General features: G+C 39.1%; 1 protein-coding gene across 1 annotated transcript in view; it reads left to right on the plus strand.

Annotated features, from left to right (window-relative positions):
• Positions 1-19,890, plus strand: part of KIF25 (kinesin family member 25) — a 41,776-nt gene that overhangs the window by 14,080 nt on the left and 7,806 nt on the right. The window contains exons 8-11 of the mRNA XM_065632511.1: positions 6,350-6,417; positions 10,763-10,837; positions 15,095-15,244; positions 16,333-16,509. Coding sequence (XP_065488583.1) covers positions 6,350-6,417; positions 10,763-10,837; positions 15,095-15,244; positions 16,333-16,509 — 470 coding nt within the window. The remainder of the gene's footprint in view (positions 1-6,349; positions 6,418-10,762; positions 10,838-15,094; positions 15,245-16,332; positions 16,510-19,890) is intronic.

Consider the following 19,890-nt stretch of genomic DNA (forward strand, 5'->3'; position numbering starts at 1 on the left):
AAAAAAAAAAAAAAGAGGTACTTTCTTGTCAATCAGCATCCAGCTTTGATCACCCATGGATGCAACAACAGGTGATTTGTGCTATTTTCATCCTGACTCTTCGTAGTAGTAATAGATGGGAGCTTCTGCTGGTGCAATCATCCATGAATGGGAGGTTGTGGTAGTCAAACCGCTGCAGACTCCTGCAGTCAGTCCCTTTGACCCACTTGTATTTACTGTAACTATTTCTAAAATTATGTCAGGCTTTTTTTCATTTTATTATTGCAACACAACTAATGGATTAGGAGAGAAATATGATATCTCATGAACCGCAACAGCCTGCGTGGTACGGCAGTCAAGCATGTTAAAGTGTCTGGACATTGATCCATCGGAGGAAGGAGAATGAGCACTGAGCTTGCAAATCCAGATGACAGTGTTAATTGAGGCCATTACCAAGATATAAAACTTAAAAAGGCACAGTACTGTGAGCTAAGGTCAAAGTATTAACTTGGGTTTTAATTTTCTTAGCCGCCATAGTTCTTAGTTGGCTGCTCACTGTTACTTACATGGTGATTAGCCAAATTGTCTTCTATACTATAGTGCTGAAAATATTGCAGAAATGACCTACAGTACGTTATGCATTTAAATCTCCAAAATTATAGCTTCATTAGGCAGATCTCAGTTGCATAAAGTGGATGTGGATACTTTTATATATATGTATATATATGCAATTAGGAACTAATGGAGCATGTGAAGAGTCAGCTAAAAAAGAGTAAATATGTCAGGGGATGAAAACCAGGGATGTGTAATGGAAGATGTAGTACTCTGGATGCCATTACCCATTTATTGTACTATAAAATGCCACGACCATTTCTGACCTGATAAATTTTGTTGCATGAAGATAAAATTAGATAATATTTAGGTTTTGGATTATTTCATAGATATATGAATATGATATATATCTATATATTTGCTGGCAAAGCAGTGTCTGCTTACTTATGCCAATTTATGAGTTTCAGTTCATATAAAACAGTGACTTGCTAACTGTCAATATGCTAGCCTGTTCTTATGTTTAGAAATCTTTATGAAATATTCCAGGAATATAAATCTATGCATGGACTTGATTGTAAAATGAAATGTGCAAGATACTAACTTTCTGGTTTTGGAAAACACAACATTGACTTCCAATGTTTTATTAGTTTGCCTTGACATCTATTTGGTTAAAATGCTTTCTAGTTTTGATCAAACACCTTAAGTCTTTGTGTTAGTTTCCTAATATGAATATTTTTTTGAAATAAAAAAATAAATATTTTTGTTTGAAGGATCCAAGTTTATGAGAGAGGATAAAAGTACAACTGACGTTTTACAAAAAGCAGTCAGTTCGAGCTAATCTAACAAAAGTAAAGCAAAACAATGTTTATTGCCTGCTTCTTTTGCTTTTAACAACTGAAGGTGTTATGCTTGTGGCTAGGATAAATATGTTAATTTTCAGATAAAATTATGGGGCCTGATTTGTTATTGAGCTTTTAGTTGCAACACAGTCAAAGCTCCTATTTCTGAAAACAAGTTAACCATTTTCCAGACAAGTATTTATGATTTAAAGGAAATTTTAGGTCAAGCTGAAGGAAGACTGGTTGTGATAGAGGCGCTGAGTTTATTAGTTTTGCTTTTCATATCATGGCTGTCTTTCCAGATGTTTCCCTGAAAATACTTTATATATGTAACATAACCAGGCAGTTTTCTGCCTGGATAAGTTCAGAGCTAATGTGCATTAGAAAGTAGAGCTGCCTTTGAGAACCAGAGTCATAATGCAGTCCAGCACACATACTGCAAACTATGGTTGGATCTTCTGGACAAGCTGCAGCTTGATGTTGTTCCTGGATTGGGCTGGAGCTCTAGTAATGTGCTGATCTGTCTCATCTAACAACTTTGTCATGTTATAGCTAGAACAGGGAAAACTTCTGTCTCATAGGGAAAGACCACAACAGAAATTGCAGTATAAAATAGCTTTGTTCCTCTTCTGGCAGGAGCTGTGTTAAGACTCTCTTCAAATTGTCTGTAGACAGGCAGAACTGACACTTGGACAGAATGGTTGTATATCTTTTTGTGAGACTGACACTAAATGAATGCCATTCAGTCTTTGAGTGTTTTTTCTTTTGTTTATTTAGAGATTCATGTAATTATTCAAAAGACATATGTGATCTTTCCTACAATCTTGCTCTTCTTGCCTAGAGAATCATTACTCTGATTCTAAGTCTAAAAAAGGCTTAGTATTTTACTGGACACACAGGAGAGTACAGAGTGTTTCAAAAAGATGGACCCAATTTGAAATCAGTATATCTCTGCAACCACAAACCACCCATGAATGAAACTCTTACCACTTGAAAGGGCATGTTTTTGTGCCACCATTAGCAACTAATCTGGATGACCTCAAAACCAGAGTCATGGCAACGGTGACCTCCATGGAAGACGACACTTTGAGAGGCCTTTGGGATGAATTCAACTATCATCTCGATGTTGTCCATACAGCAGGTGGAGGGAACATACAGCATTTATAAAGAGGTTACTAAAACTTGATAACTCATTAAACCATTTGTAAATTTTTCTGTAATTGCAACACGTTTCCATCGTGAAATATATGCTTTGAAGCTGGGTACATCTTTTTGAAACACCTTGTATTTCATTTCAGTTTTTGAGCTACTTTACAATTTTTGAAGTTTTCTTTTTCCTTTCCTATGTATTTCTAACGCCTCAGCATAAAGGTAGCAACTGTCTGAACCTTTCTCCTGAAGCTTGTTATGCAATAATGGTGGAGAGTGAGTACACACTACACATCAGGTTGAACCACTCCATATAGATTAGGACATTGAGTGGTGCTGGTATTGTCACTACCTGAGAAAATGAGCAGATTTGGTACTGAATGTTCAGAATCTTCTTGTTGGTGACAGGGCAAGGAGGAATGGATGCAAATAGAAACATGGGAAATTCAGCTTAAACATGAGAAGCTGTGGGTGTTGTCAAACACAGGAACAGATTGCCCAGCGGTGGTGTGGAGTCTCCATTTTTGGAGATGCTCAAAACCTGACTGGACATGGTCCTGAGCAACCTGCTGTAGCTGACCCTGCTCTGAGCAGGAGGTTGCCCTTGAAGTCTCTGTAAGTGCCCTTCCTCCTCACACATTCTGTGATTCTGGTCTAGGATCCCACTTGCTGCTTTTCTGTAATTTTGTCCATCAATGGCAGGCTGTGCCGTGTATGCCTGTGAATATAGGTGTCATGTTTGAATGTGTAGATGCTTAAATGAGGTGCCTAATCACTCCAGACTCCTTGTGTGGTCGCTGAAGAAAAGTAGCCACCTCCAGAGGGTAAATCATTCATGTAAGATCTGAATTAAACTTTAAATATGTTAGTCTTTCTCCATGACTACATAGGCATCTGAGGCACCTGCCCTAGCCTAACACCTGAAGTGATGTTTGAATCCAACTTCTTTTGTCACAGAGAAAAGAAACTGTCTGCGTTTACATGATTAAATCATTTCAATTTATTCTGAGAAGGTTTTCACTTGCGAGTAGTTGAGAAAAAGGGAATGGCAAAGAGGCTGCTCTGAATATTAGGGAGGGTGCAAGCTTCTGCTGTTTCTCCAAGATAGGACTGGGAAAACATGAATTAACACAGCCAAGACAGTTGGAGACATGATTGCTCCCCTGCTGCTTATCAGCATCCCCAGCTAGAGTTTTCTTCCCCTGGTGCTTACCTTTAAGCTGTCCATGTCAGCCTCAGGGCTGTGTCAGCCAGTTGCACTGAAGCCGACAGTGAAACATGAGGAGCCGTCACAGTCTGCCTTACCTTGGCTCTGCTGTGGAGCAGTAGTCTTTGGAAAGGGGCGTAGCCTTCAGCAGATACGCAGCAACAAGCGATGAGAAATTATAATCATCACAGCTGGATTCTGTGATTGTGTCTATATCTACTATTTCATATAACTCACTTAAAATTATTTCTTGGCCTTACTGAATTTCACTTGCTGAACTGTTCCCCAGGCTTGGGGAGTCAGTCTTGGGACAGGACAGGACAGATTGTGAATATTTATGAAGTATCGCTTTGTCATTTCCATGATTCATATTGCCCTGAAAGAACTCGTTCTGGGAGTATTCTATGACTCCAGGGTGAAAAAATGATTCTTCAGCGCTCATGTGAGACAGCTGTAGAGATTTCATAAGCAGTATTGACAGGGAAACCTGATGACATTCTGTAGGCCAGCGGCCATGGTGGATATGTTAGGTCATACTGATCTCCTGAGAAAGGAAGGTCATTACCAATGCTCATATGAAACTTCTGCCTATTAACAACTCTTTTGTTTCTATGTTACGCAAATAGAGTTTTTTCTGTCCTATTTCTCACCTTAGGGAAAGCTAGTCTACAAGTAAATTTGATATCTGTTGTGGTTTAACCTGAGCTAGCAATACAACCACGATAGCTACTCTCTCACTCCCCTCTTCTGCCCCCAAAATAGGGGAGAGAATTGAAAGGAAAGAGAGAAACTTGGATTGGGATAAACACAGTTTAATAAAATAACAAAATAGTAATACGCTACTAGTAAATATATATAAAAAATTGAAATAGAGTATAAAATAAAAGATACTCAATGCAATTCGTCGCAAACTCCATCTGCACTGAGCAGCCAGTCCCAGCAATAGCACCTGGTCCCAACAGCCGATCCCAGAGAGAGAAAAAGAAGAAAAAGGCAGAAAGCCCAGAGGCCTCTGAAAAAGGGCAGGATGGCAAAAAGGCTGAACTAAGGAAAGTCCCAAACAGAACTCCCCCAACTCTAACGAAAAGAGCGAAGAAAGCAAAGAAGTAAGAGAGAGCACTGGAGGATCCTGACTACCCTTAAATGTGAAGCATGACACTAATGGGATGGAATACTCTTATTGATCAGTCTGGGTGTCAGTCAAGGTCTGCCCCATCCATGCCCCCCTTCCTCGATGCCTCACACCTGTGGGCAGAGTGCTCAGAATGTCCTCAGCTCTCAGACCAGAGCAATTAAAAACATAAACTCTGTCCTGGGGTGTTATCTTCTTGTTCTCAAACTAAGACCAAACAATGACCGTGCTAGCTATGAAAAAGAAAGGTTTCTAACTGCATTAAGAAAATTAACTAATTTTCAGTCAAACCAGCACAATATCTCAATCAGAAATTTGTTCTGTAACTCTGTATTCTTTGTCAGGCCATTTTGGAGCAAAGTGTTGGACTCACATCTGTACTTCTGCTAGATTGGCCAATACTGGGATGGGTAACACAGCTTGTTCTGTAGAGTGAGTATTGTCATCATGAAGTTGATAACGACACATTGGCCGTCTCCAAAGAGGGTGAAATACTTGTAAATTAAAACAAGCAATTTGATTTTTATTAGCCGTTTGCATACTGTGCATAGCATCATGTAATCATTATTTGCTTAGCTCTTGACGACTTCATTCTGTGGCAATTCTCATTTAGTTCAGCACTCCACGCCACCTGTCTGAAGCACAGTGGGAATTCTGGCACTCCCATCAAATGCAGTAATGTAACTGCAGGTTACTAAGCTAGGAAACCTCCTTGAATTAGATGAAGTATTTTGTGTGCTAGTGAGTTTCCACTCAAAGTGTTGTAAGCTCCCACATTTTTTACTTTACTTTTCTCTGCAATTAAGTAACATATGCCATGAGGAGCTGAAGGGCACAGAGGCTGCTATGTAAAGCATGCTGGACTGCTGTGATTACACTCTGGTAATAGTTTAAAGAGCTTCCCATGCATCTGTCAGACTTATAAAACTACTATATAATCCATCTGGAAAGCTGATTCCACTAAAAACTCATGGAGTTCTACCATTGTGCTAGTGCAGTTCTTTCTCACGGTTGGGGACTAGCATGTTATTCTATGAAATGTGCATCTTCTGCTCAATTCTACGCACAAGTATATATGAAATCAGTCTGAAAAGGCACTGTGAAAACTGGCCCTATACTAGAAGAGAGCTCTTTTTACCTTTTTTTCTACTTGTGGTGGCAGTTGGAGAGGTTGGGTCTACTTGCCTGTGGCTTTCTAGGCACATAAGAAGTTGAGGTAAGGGTTTGGATCTTTTTCGTCAGCTTAAGTGTGCATAATTTGTGTTCTTTGGTCTTTAATAATCTGAATGTGTTTTGAGATCTTTTCTTGTAGTCCTGCTAGTTCACTCCAGTATACAGGCTCTTAAGCCTCATGTGTTGGTGACTGCTGGAGAAGGGCCTTGGACTTCACGATCCTTGATTACTGCTGTCATCTGGAATCTTAGAAATGATAAATATTTCTCTGTGTGTGTACCTATGTTATTTGCTGTAAGTATTTTGTTTTTCTCTTAGGAAACTGTCCTTGTAAAGTGTAGCCGTCCTGGTCATGCATCAATAAACAAGACTTTCCAGTTTGAGAGGTGAGTAATCTTGTGTAGAAATCTGTATTGCTTGAAGATTTGTACAGTGCATGCTTTTTTTTTTTTGGCATTGGTTAGAAAGTAATGTTCTTTTAGAAAGTAATGTTGTTTTTTTTTCTTTTTTAAAAATTGTATTTACATTCTTCCCAGGACAGAATAATGCACTTCAGTATATAGATGACACATTTAGTCTTCCCTCTTAGTGAAGACTACTGATATGCCTAAGATTTAAACAGGTGTAGAGACTTATTTGACCCTCTTCACAGTCTGAATAGCTCTCATGATCCTTGCAACATGTTGGGAGATAGCAAAATGTTATCCAGGTTTTAAAGGTAAGGTCTTGAGATAGATTTAGTGAATTCAGCATTAGATATACAGCATGACTGAAGCAGAAACTGGACTGAGGACTTGGAAGACTCGATGTTCAGCCATGCTACTTTTGAGTTAAAATGGCCTGAACATAGACAGCAGGGTAGAGTAGTGGCATATAAATCAGAACCCCCCGAGGGAAAGGCTGTAGTGTGACCGCTTTCCTTATTAGAAGCTCAAAAATCCGCATAGACAAGAGAGATTTTGAATGCAACATCTGTGATATGTGTTTTAATTGGTGTTCGTGCCTTATGAGACACCAGAGCCAGTCTGCAAGATAGAAAACTGCAGAGAGCCAGGCTGAAAGGTGCCTTATATTCTTTCAGAATGGAGTTGACCTGAACCTCTGAAAATGGGAATGAAGAGTTAAATTAATACAAATGAGATCTCTGTAAATAAAGAAATACAATATTTTGCCTCATGCCTTTTTTCTAATGCAAACTTTGCATCTATATGTTGCAAGGCTCTCTACCCTGAACCATGCTTCAAAACCCTCTGGGAACAGAACACGAGGACAACTCCATGCTTCCTTGCTTCAAGGCAAAACTTAATTTAAAGTCAAATATATCCATCAGGAATTATTTGTCCTGGTTTAACCTTAAGGTCTGAGTCTCTTCAGTCTGAACTGCCCTAAGTTTTCTAAACTTTGCCAGACATTCACCCTTTTCTTGAGGCATCCTTCTCAGATGCTGCCTCATTCTGCTCACAAAGACTGGGTACTGCTGTTGTGGAGGCCACCAGACAACTGAAAATTCCTGAGATAATGCAAATCTTGGGGAAGCTTTATTGACCCCAGAGTTTATAGTTGCAGGACTCTCTCAATACAAGGCGTATGCGATCTCTCAAGGTACACGGCCCCCTTGCATGTCTGCTAAGCCACTCAAAGTAATTCCTTTCCCCCTCCAGCTACACCTAACACAGCCATACCAGTTGAAGTAAATGCAGAATAATGCTGGAATTCAGCTCTGTAGAGCAACACAGTTAATGGTATTGACACAGGACTCCAGAGGTGCTGTGACTATGGACATGTGGTGTAGATCCTGATAATCAGGAAAAGGGTTAAAAAAATGTAAATCCCCTAAAGAATGCCATTCTTGGGGAATGTTTTTTCAGTGTCCCAGCACAGCTCGTTTTTATAAACAGAAGAGCATATGGTTCTTATGAACTCAAAAATGTTTATTTTTTTAGCAAAGTTTTATGGAACTAATAAACGTCCAAATATTTGATTTCAGCTCAGGAAGAAAATTCCAGCTTTCAGCATGTTGTGCTTTTATAATTTTATTGGTGAATCAATAAAAAAGAAGCTCAGAATTTTCAAGGTGAAATTAACATTAATCGCTACACAGGGACAAACCTGTCATCATTCTGATAAAAATACATGGGCTTATAGAAGGAGATTCTCTGGATTTGCTGCATCTTTCATGGTCTTGGATAGCAAATTAAGTGGGTGTTCATGCTTCAGCCAGTGCCATGATTACAATGTAGCATAAACTAGTTCAAGCCAACTTTAAACTATTTAATTTGAGTACTGGTAGCATTTGAACCACAGCAGCTAAGTAGTGGCAGTAAAACGCCTTTAGGAAGTTGAGTAAATATTTGGAGTAGTTACTGTAACATGGAGCTCTGTGCCTTTCCTCTGAATGGCTACCAGAACCTCACTTAGTTAGCTATGGCTGTACTACCTTGCAGTACAAATAGACTATGAAGGACTGGGCGATTCTAGCCCTCGTTGTGGTCGGTAGCAATCTGTTTGACAGCAAAACCCTGCAACAGAAAGTGAAGACAGTAAGAATGTTCTCATCTCTAAAATACCTTTTAAAGTTATTTTTTTAATGTAGCTCTGAGATGTTTCGATGTGTTAAGAACAAAAAAAATTCAACACACAGTGAGTTAGAGACCTAGTTGGTTAAGATAGAGGGCTAGGTGCTAATGAATATTTCATCGATTGCAGATGATAAATGAAGCAGAGAAAAGTGTTTGGAAGTGCTTTTGCTCTCATATATTGACCTTGCAGGATTGATGTCCAAAGTTTACCGAAGCATACGTGTATATGCATGCAAAACAGGATGGAGAATTGCTGTTCAGTGTGTGTGTCCTCCCAGTACAAACTGTGCTACATCTCTGCGTATTTGTGGGTTTCTCAGTGTAGTATGACAGCACATCAGTGGAATGGCAAGACAAGCAGTATTTGCCCAACAAGCCAGACAAGTGCTTCTTTCCTGATTAAAGAGAGTACATTTTCATGCAACTTACAATTAGACTGTGGAACACAGTGCCACAGGATGTTACTCCAGGCCAAGAATTCAGAAAAACGCACAAAGAAACCGAATACTAATTCTAATAATATTTTTTTTGAAACAGAGATTCAACTCATATTTCAGTTTTGAGGCCAGTTTACAGCTTTTAAGGATTAGGATGAGACACAGAGATGAATTATTGTATCTCCAGCCTCTATACTGTTTCTTGCTCCTTCCACTGGCTGTTGTTAGCAACAAAGTGCTGAATTAAGTGGGCTACTTCTAATTCTATATCTGTTTATCAGTGATCCCTCTGTACAGTCTTATTTGTGGAGAACATGAATACAAAAATCTACATGTGTGCAGGCTACAGACTATGGTGGCCAAATTCTGGTCAAATACACAGAGTCTTGAGTAGATGTTAAAGAGCACACTATGTCTTAATTCAGTTAAACTTGTAGTATCATATATAAGCTGTGGAATACTGATAAGTGAAGTGTACTAGTATACCAGATACACAGGGAAGTGACTGTGCTTTGTAATGTTTGCTGCTACCAAAATTCCTGTTTCTAATTAGTCATTTTGCTATAAGCTATAAAGAACACACACCACTTGTTGGAAAACAGAGCTAAAAAACCAACCAAACAAAAAGAAATATGCCAGAAAAGGAAGCTCTTTCTAAAGATAAACATTCATACCTAAAATACTTAAGTCTGACTAATGACATTCATATTTTAGATTCTGTTCATCTTGTATAAACAGCACTTGCTGCAGGCTGTAATCTTTTGGTGTGCTAGCAGAGAAATGAATGAGTTAGGGTGTCCATGTTTTATGATCAGATTTTCCTCCCTTTGATTTCTTATTTTCAGGTCTTGATTTTATGTTGTACAAACTTGAACGTTGAAAGGGTTGGACAAAAAAATTCTTTGAAGAGCCCTGTGTTAGCTTTTTTTTTCCCTTGAACGTGAAAAAGATGTATGCGGTTGTTTTAGAAAATGTTGTGACTGAAGGACTGTACTGTCATTGCTCTTTTCTAAGAGGTGGTATAACTCATTCAATTTCATTGTCTTTCATTCTGTTTAAAAGTTAGTCTGAAATCCACATCACAAAGTAAAAGAAAGCTTTCCCTTCAGTGAGAAGTGTTTATTTCAGAGTAGATAGTTCAGCAGGGCTGGGGATGGAAACACCTTAGGACACAAGGGCAGTGCATTCTTCAGCATGACCCTCAGGGACCTTCTGATTTCTGCTCTGCTGCTGGCTCTTCTGAGACAAGTCCTGAGAGAAGTCCGCAGCCTCTGTACCTCTTATTTTTCTCTCAAACCTCATCTACATCTAAGGGGAAGCACAACCTGACCACTCCCTTCCTTACTGTGACACAAAGGAGACACAGGCAGGAGGGATATTTCACAGTTTGGTAGGTGGAAGAAAGAAAGATGTATCTAGTACAGCCTGAAAAAACCACTCCATCTGGCAGAGAGGATTAGGATGCTGAAGGATTGGGATAAGCTTAGAGAGTCACGAATGTACCCCTGTGGGTCATTCCCTCCAGCACAGACAACAGCTACTCCCCAAAAGTGGACGAGAACAATGGAGTTCTAATTTCCAGTCCCCTGACATAGAAATGTCAGCAGGTCACAAGTTTTATGTCACTGGTCTACATTTTCCCTGGTTTGTGTTCTTGTATTGTGACAACATATTTATATTTTTTCTTCCATTGATCATTGCACTTTGCTCCTCAGAGTTTACAATGCTTTGGAGTCTCAAGACACGGTATTTGCAGATGTGGCCCCTTTGCTAACATCTCTCCTGGATGGGTAAGTTAAAAGTTTGGAGTAACAAAGCTAGAGGGCAATAATCTACTGAAATCCACCAATTAAAACAAAACAACTTAATAGTGATGGTCCTGTCAAGTTTTGTGGTTTCACAGTTGCGTTTTCCTGTTTTCTTTCTACTCAACACCAAGTGAATGTTGTTTCCCCATATAAACAGTGAAAACACTGTTTACAACATTCAGCAGAGCAGACAAATTGGGGGAAAAATAGTAATTTTTCTCTGGTCTCTTTCTGTCAAAAGCATTGCTTCTTATGGAGGATATTACATTTTTTTGGTAGGTTATGTTTTATAGCTGTTTTTCAGTTGTAGGCACAGTATGATACATCTTTTCCAGCAGTGTATTCATCTATGAAAGGCCTGCCAGGGCCACTCTCTGATCATCTGCTCTGTTTTTGTGTACAGCACAGGCCGTAGGAGGTGATATATCAATTCCTGGTTGAACCAGAAGTGAGCATCCTCAGTTGTAGCTCTAACACTCTTTCAGGCACTGGGATTCTGGTTTAAATACAAAACTGATCAGCGGCAACCACTAACAAATATGTGTAATTACTTTTAACTACTGAAGTTCCTGAAGTGTGATTCTTCGTTTATACTAGAGCCAGCTTCAAATTGCGAAGAAGCCTTGAAAGCCATATTGTTATAATCCTTGAGGCTTGAACTGAGGTTGATACAAAACTTCCTTTGTGCTTGATTCTCACCTCCGTTCCAATTCCACTCACTTACAGATGGTGGTTGTGGAGCTGTCATGGACCTTTCCCTCCCTGTAGAGGAAAAGCCAGTTCCTTTCCATCTGCACTGGCACAGTTCCTAGCAGTCTGCACACTGAAGTTTCCAAGTCTCCTTTTCTTAAAAGCAGCCTGGAAGAGGCTACCTGGGCTAAGAGAAACACTGTATGGTCCATATGGTGTTATTCTTCTTTACCAGGGACAACCACAGTTCCATAGCTGAGTAGCCTAGGGACCACTAGGTTGGAGGAGTTTGAAGAAGTCCTTATAACCACTGTTTTCTCTCTCTGCTTTTCCTTTTGCAATGAACATAAGTTTGCTTTGGCTCAATATGTTGCCTATGTATCTTCAGACATATCCGATCTGTACCTTGATCTGCTGTAGTCCCCACTTTCTAATTTCCCCATTGAAAGAATCCTGTCTTAAAAATTAGGATGTTTATATTCAGTTAGGAAATGTTCTGTTATTGAAAACAAAATAGTTGTCTTGTTCTTCCAGAAGTGCCTTTTAAACAGAAGCAGACTTTCAGGGATGGTGAGGCTATGTCTACGAGCCATGGTTCTCAGCAGCATTCCCTTTCTAAATGGGAAGCAGACATAGGCTGAACCTTGAACCTTTTTGCTGTTCCTGATTGTTTTAGTCTGGGCTCCAAAGTGGTCTATAACAACTTACAGCTTAAGTAGAAAGGAGTATTCCACTCCTTTAGTTTTTCTTTATTTTTCTTTCTTAATGAATTGTTTCATTTTTCAGTATAAATATACACGAAGAAAAGATTGCCACATACGCAAAACAAAGTACAGCAGGCTTCAAAGTTTACAGTTAGTCATACAGGGCCAGAAATGGAGTAAGATAATATTTCTTTTCTTTACAGCATTGCGGAATCAAACTTGTTTGTTTATTTTAAAGAAGAATACATTTCTCCTCCTTTGATTTCCTTTAACAGCATTCTCTCCTAGTGATAACTTTGCTGTACTGAACACCCACACTCTTTTCAGGAGAAAAATTCTACAAAACTATTGGTATTCTAACTTGACAATAAGAACTTCTAGAAACCAGAATATAACTAATGAGGCAGAGTGGAGAAGGAGAAATGTCAGGACACATATGTGAATCATAGTCTGAAATTTTCAGATTGCTCTATTGGAAACCCTTATGTTGGAACCAGAGCACCAACAAAGTAAACTAGGTCTGCTGCATGTCTTCATGTTGAAGCACTCAAGAATTCATTTTCTCCTCTGCCTTCTTACATATAATACTGCTTTGGATAGTTTGAGTTCATTTGGGCTTACTGAAATACTGTTTTGGCTTTGGCAGAGAAGTTATCACTGATTGCTACCTGATTTGCATCTCTCTCCTCAATGCTACAAGCACCTGTCTACTTCTAATCATATCATCTGTATCTTGTCAGAACTATTTTGTCCATGATGCTCGCTTTCTAACAAGTAGCAATGAAGGAAAATTTGAATAGCTGGACTATATGAAAGTTTGAGAGACTTCTAAAAAGACTTCCATTCTGTTTTTCCTAAGGAAAGCTACTACTTGCCAACTTCTGGCTCCCTTTTTGGTTCCAAAGATCTGTCTGATTTAGAAGTCTCAATAAGCTACGGGCTGGTGAGGCAGTGTATATTAGAGATGGAATTGTGAAAATTGCTCATTGTTAGCCTAGCTGAAAACTACCAAAATTAGTGGGAGATTTCCCACTGACATAAATGCAAATAGAGTTATGTCAGCAGTGAATACTTAGAGAAATCCCTTGTTTCAGATTTACAGCCCAAATTTCTAGCACATTTCATTTTGCTGTAGTGCTCTTTATTTTCAGTTACAGTTATGTCTCCTTTACTTCATCAAATCTACGGCTAGACTTCTATTTTATACTCTGCATCCTGAAACATGGAGGGAACTTACTAGAGATTCACTGACTGAAACTTTGACTTTGCATCCCCAGAAGGGGTATGCTATCCCCAGGTGTTTGCTATGTTGGTTATCAGCATGCATTTCTTTCTAACAAGAGAAAGCTTTCTAAATAATCCTCGAAAATAATTGCTTCTAGGCATGTTTAATATGCAAAAAAATGCTGCAAATATATTTCTCTGCAATGGCCATGTAAGTATTTAATGACTTGAAACCATAAATGTAAAACGATTAGATGAGGGCTGTTCATTGAGATTTGCTGGCATGTGCTTGAAACAACATTTTTGATATAAGGAAAAGCGTTGGATAACCAAAAGCAGCTGTTCAGGTCTGCCCACGGAGGAGGTTCAGCTTAGGTAGAGAAATTTTACTTCCTGGCAGAACAGGAGCAAGCCCGTTCTTGCAAGCACCTAGTAGAGCAGAAATTTCAGCATACTGCAAAGCACTCGCCATGTATGGAGATTCTGCTAATGTCGTGTCTCTGAACAAACAAGATACTCCAGGGAAGGAGCAGTCCTGTCAGTATAACTGCATGTCTCACACGATTTTTTGCTGGCACAGTTCTGTGGCCAGGACCAAGGTGCTGGCAGGTGCTGCTGAGCAGACGCAGCCAAGAAGGTACGAACCTCCAGCACCGTATTGGTCCTCCACACAAAGTGGTACTGTGGCTGGAGACATTTCTGTCCACCCGCTTGTTCTGCTCAAGATGCTGGCTTTGATCTGACTGTGTTAGAAAAACACTTTCTGGGTAGGATTCTGTGATCTAAATTCAGATCCCTGGGTCACAGACATCCACAACAGAGCAGATAGCTGTGGACTTCTAATTATTTTCAGTACAGAGGAACAGGCATTTTTAGAGTTCTGTTCATTAGATGTATTTTACATGTCTACTTCAGAAGATGGTGGATGAATTGTGTTTCATAGGTGCCTGTACCTCTGCAGTGACGTTGTACATTTTCACCTTCTACAACTCTATACCAGAGCAGTTCCTACCACCTCTATTCCAGAGTATTCTCCATGTATATGCTTATACTGAACTAATGCATTTGGTTTAAAATTTGTGCCTCTTATTATTAGGGGTGTCTTATCTTTTCCAGTGACTGAGGGCTATGACTGATGAGCCTGCCTGAAAAATACTACGAGAGCTGAAGAGTTTACTGCTCCCAGCTGTTAAGATATTAGTGCTGTGGTTTGCAGCGTAGCACTGTAAGACAAATCAAACCCAGCCATGGTTTACTTTAAAATGCTGAACTGTAAACTGCAGCGGTTCAGGAGCTGATTAACAAGCAGCTCAGTAGTGCATGAACTGGAAGTTGGGCAGACAGGAGGTCTAACCTCATCAGTCATTCCAACCTAAGCATCCCTTAAACTCTGCTTAAAAGCATCCCTGCAATTCTGCTTAAAAAATAAAATCTGTTTAGGTGATGTTTTAGCAGTACTTTAATTTCTATCAGATGTTGAGATCTCCAGAAAGAAATCTGCGGGGGCAGTGTATTTATTTTTTGTTTCAGTTTGTGTTCTCAAATTGTTTGGGGTTTGACTTGCCATCTAACAAAGACATTTGGTAATGGTAAAATAAATGAATGCCCTTTTAATTTTCAGGTACAATGTGTGTATCATGGCTTATGGGCAAACTGGAAGTGGGAAGACATACACAATGTTGGGACCACAGTTAGAGGAGAACTTTGCATTCTCCACAGAAGATCAATCAGAACTTGGAATTATTCCTCGAGCTGCCCAAGAAGTGTTCAGGTAACAACTAAGTAAAGGCTTGTATCAGTGGCAGTCACCTTAAACTTTATAGAAAGGATGAAATAATGGTTTTAATGTATTTATCATTACAGATTTCAGCTTCACAATGATTATATTTATAGCTTCTCTGCCATTCAATATTTGAGTTTTGATATAGGTTTCTAGTCTGCTTAGTCTGGTTTTCTAAGAAAATAAATAAGATTACGCAATCTTGCTGTGTGATATCTCTCCATCTACCTTTCAGACTCCTAATTAACTTTTGAATATGTTTCAACCATAGTTGTGGGAGTCTAAAAGATCATTAAGTTCGTACAAGTTTTGTGAAAATTGACAAGTGGAATAGATGAAGGGGATCCAGATTAAAACCCAGTCCCCAAGAAGAATGACAGTAGAATTTTTAACCACGATGTGTTCTTGCTTTGAGAATTCTTACTTTTTTTTTTTTTTAGTTGAACCTAATGCGTGATTTGAACTGATGCACTGCTGTGTTATAATGGAAGAGCCATTAGGGGTTTTTCCAGCTAAGCCTATTTCTTTTGGAGAATGGTGTAAGATATATCAAAGATCCAATTTTGTACCAGAATAACTGTGTCTAACTGTAAATACTCGTCTGAATAGACAAGCCTTTAATTTATGAATTTGCTGAGGCTGTGGTCAGATAACTTCTAACGGATCTAGCCGGCCAGTTTACCACCTCTGCCTGTTCGTGCTTGTGCTCTGCCAGAAAGCATCATAGCTCGAACTCTAAATGCAACAATGTTCAGCGGAGAAATGGTATAAAAAAACCTTGAGGAGGGTGGGAGGCTAGTGGAGAAAAACAATTTAAGCTGGCACAGCTGTTTTGAAAATGAAGTTTTACTTATTGTTTCACGTATAATTTAACTGTATATTGTGATTCTTCAGCTTAACATCAGCATGTAGATGAGGCAAAGCCATGGCTACAGATATTTAAAAGCACTTTTATCAGATTATAATTAGATTACAATTAAATAATAGATCTTTATTTACAGATTGTTCACTTGGGGTTTGAGTTCATAATTTTTTAGCTTTTTTTCTTCTTTTCTTTTTTTTCTATTTTTATTCTCCAGGCTCATTTCAGAAAAGCCACCAGGAAGTTACTGGGTTGAGGTTTCTGTTGTAGAAGTGTATAATAATGAAATTTTTGATCTTCTGGCCAAAGACAGTTTTGGAAAAGTATTTGGCGTCAAACGTGATGTTGTCACAACCAGAGAGGGAAAGAGTGATGTTCCATTGCTTATGCATGAGTAAGTACCTGATTTGATCCTTATTGCCTGACCATGATCTCGTGTCAATGATGTATGGCTTTCACAAAATTGCATTATAGGCACCAGTTATTGCTTCTAAACAATGAGTCTTTACTATATGCAAAAGAACAGTTCTCACTGTTTCCATTAGCTCAGTCTGTTAGACTGCAGTTGGCTGCAAATGTCAAAATACTTTCAGAAATAACAGTACATTTAGTTCGGGTCATACTCCTGTGTTAAGTGCTTTCCACTCAGAATACCTGAACATATCTGTGTATCTTGTTATTGCTGGACCTAGGGCATCTTGTCAGCCGTAGAAATAGAAGGGGTAACCCAGTCACAAAACATTTGCCTTTCAGTCTTACCAAATTATAAAATTTACAGATTATAATAGAAATATATGTATTTCTTATAGATTATTTAAGCAGCTGTAGAGTGTTAGTTTTCCCCACACATCCTGGAGTTAAAAAAATACTTTAGAAAGAAGCAGCTTTTAAATAATCTTTTGATATAAATACCTACCTTACACTGCTTAGTATTCTGTTTTCTTAACTGGAGGCATTAAAGTGGGAATTGGCATGCTGACATTTGAACCTATAGTTCTCACAAATCCAGGTTCTCCAAACTAAAAGCTAAGAAGTAGCTAAGATTTAGCAGGTGGGTTGGACTAGATGATCTCCAGAGGTCCCTTCCAATCCCAACCATTCTGTGATTCTACCTATTCGGTTTTAAAATTGTGTCAGTGTATGGTAAGTTTGATTCTTACTTACATATCTTGACAGTGTAGGGAGAGCTAAGGTATTTAAGGCTACAGCCAAACATTTTAATGCCTTTTTGTACTTATTAAGCATTACAAAAGCTTATTCTAGTACATGTAGGAATGATTCTTGGTGTAGTATGTGTATGTGTAGTATACAAAGTATACTATACAAAGTATACGAAGCAAATGTATACTACTTTCATGTTATACATAAAACACTTGCCTAATTAGATTGTAAAAATCACATGCTCATAACAATTCATCAATTAAAAAGAGTGAATCTCTTTCAGATGCCTCAGTTTAGTAATAGGTGTGGAGTTTATGCTCGTATTAAATCAGCATTAGCAAACAAGCTTTTGACAAGCAGTACTAATGGCACCAGAGAGCTGATGCTGCCCAATGTAATTAAGCTACTGGACATCTCCCTGTGAGCAGTCAGCATGTGAATGGATTCCAGAAGGGAACTTTTCTGCTTGTGTACTACAGAGAGGTCTAGAAACTTAGAAAAAAAGTTCTGCTCCTTGGGCAAAGAGTGTTTGTGAAAAGAAACATCTTACCGTATCAGAAATGTTTAGCAAAATATTATAGTGTTTTATCTTTCTGGGGAAAACATGATATTTTTCTTCACTTCTCTATAATGCTTGTCATGGCCTAATCTCTACTTTTCCAGGAGGAATTAGAAGTCAGATATGAAAAGCCTTCCCCCCGCCCCAATTAAAATAAAACACACCCTCAGTGGAAATAACTGAAGGCAGTATTTTTGTCCTGTGGGACTTAGTCACATAAGCAGACGAGTAGTTGTTTGTTTATGTGGGTTTATGCTATTGCCAGAAAGCCTTGATAAAAATACAAGAATGTACCAGAGGGTTGCGCAAACATACTTTTGTTCTACATATTAATTGACTTGTATTTTCTAGCCATTGAACTGCTCATAGAAAAGTGGGACCCCAGAGAAATTGTAAAGTGTCTGTCTTCACCATGGGGGCTATATAGCTTTCCTTTCTTTCTGTGAAATAATAATCACTGCAATATTCTAGGAAGGATTAACATTTGCAGCTGGGGCATGCATGTTCTTCAGTCTGGAGGTTAAATATGATTTCCAGAGATACTCTACATCCTTGATTGTACTGTGCATGCTCCATAAGAGCATAGAATAAATCAAAAGTGACTGGAGCTTGATATGATGAATCCTTTTGCCCTCTCTGTCTGTACTATGCTAAGTGCTGGGTTTCTCTCAGTGTCTGTTCTTGGATTTTCCCAGCTGTGACTCTACTCCAGCTTTTAGCATCTGGTTAAGAGTCCGCTGTCAAAGGAATGAAAAACTCCTTCAGAAGAGGCTGGGAGCAGAGCCTAACCTGTGTTTGCTGAATCTTTCTTGAAGGAACTGATATTTTTCCTTAGACTAGAGAAGAAAGGAACAGTATGACTTAGAAAATGAAGATGGGGGCATATAGTGTGGGTATGATGGGAGCTGAATTTTTCCTGCTTCATCAGAACCTCCAAGTAATTTTTGATTATGGTATTTCAGAAACCAATATACTGGCCTGGTTTCATTCCTGAAAAATGCCTGCTCCCCAAGGGAGGTTTCCGTAGTTAGTGGGTGACCCCTTTATTTTCCTAGGCTTTTGGGAAAGGAGAAGTGAGATGTAGCTGGACTAGTGCCATAAAGAAAAGAACTAGAAGCTGCAATAAGGTTTCATTTGTCCTTCTAGTTAATAAAATGGCTGCTCTGTTTATTTCTGTAAATTTTAATTTATGGTAAAGGAACCTGGAGCCTTGAACTATGCATCTCTTAAAAACCACTTATCTCCATCGATTAATAAAGACTCCATTCTAATGCAAATATAAATAACAATATGGACTTGTATCTCAACTACAACGCAAGCAGTGAAGAAGTCCAATTCATAAACAGCTTATATTAATAATTACACAGAAAGATTAATAAGAAAGAGCAAACTCAAATAAAGTAAGGGAACCATTGAATGAGGCCACCCAGCTGCCTGAAATCTAAAGTAAACAGCTGGTGCTTTGAATAAAAACACATCCTCGTTTGTGATAATATTTCGACTAGAATATACTGGCCTGCTGGGTCTCATTGTCTTCTCCATATATCCATTAAAGTACAGTAGTCTCTTTCCCGCTAACATGTACATCTTACTGAATCACAAAAACCTCGGTTTCTTTCTTCTTTTACAGCTTGGTTGACTTTGGAGAACATTCAGCATCAAATTTTTAAGCTAACCACAACAGGGATTCTCTTCGTAGAATCTGGTCCTGGAACGTGTGGTACATAGAGCACGATTAAGTCTTAGAGATTATACTAAAAAATTATTGCTGTCAGTCCTGCTGAGAAGCTGCTGTTGCAGGCTCGCAGTGCTGGGCTGGGGATGCCTTTTACCTCAAAATTCAACTGCGGTTTCGCAGGGGGTGACCAGCACCGACAGCAGACCCTGAGGCCCGTCTTCTTCTGCAGAGACTGGTTGGAGGACAGCAGCTTGTGGGTCTGACCCCCTGCGGCAGCCGACTGCCTGTTGCTGCATCCCAGCCACGGCTGCTGATCTCTCAGGCTGTCCAACCCTGGCTGACCAGCTACTGGAAGATGAAGTTCCAAACTTGGAAAG

This window comes from Caloenas nicobarica, chromosome 3 (assembly GCF_036013445.1).
Source record: "Caloenas nicobarica isolate bCalNic1 chromosome 3, bCalNic1.hap1, whole genome shotgun sequence".
In the NCBI taxonomy this organism is placed as follows: domain Eukaryota; kingdom Metazoa; phylum Chordata; class Aves; order Columbiformes; family Columbidae; genus Caloenas; species Caloenas nicobarica.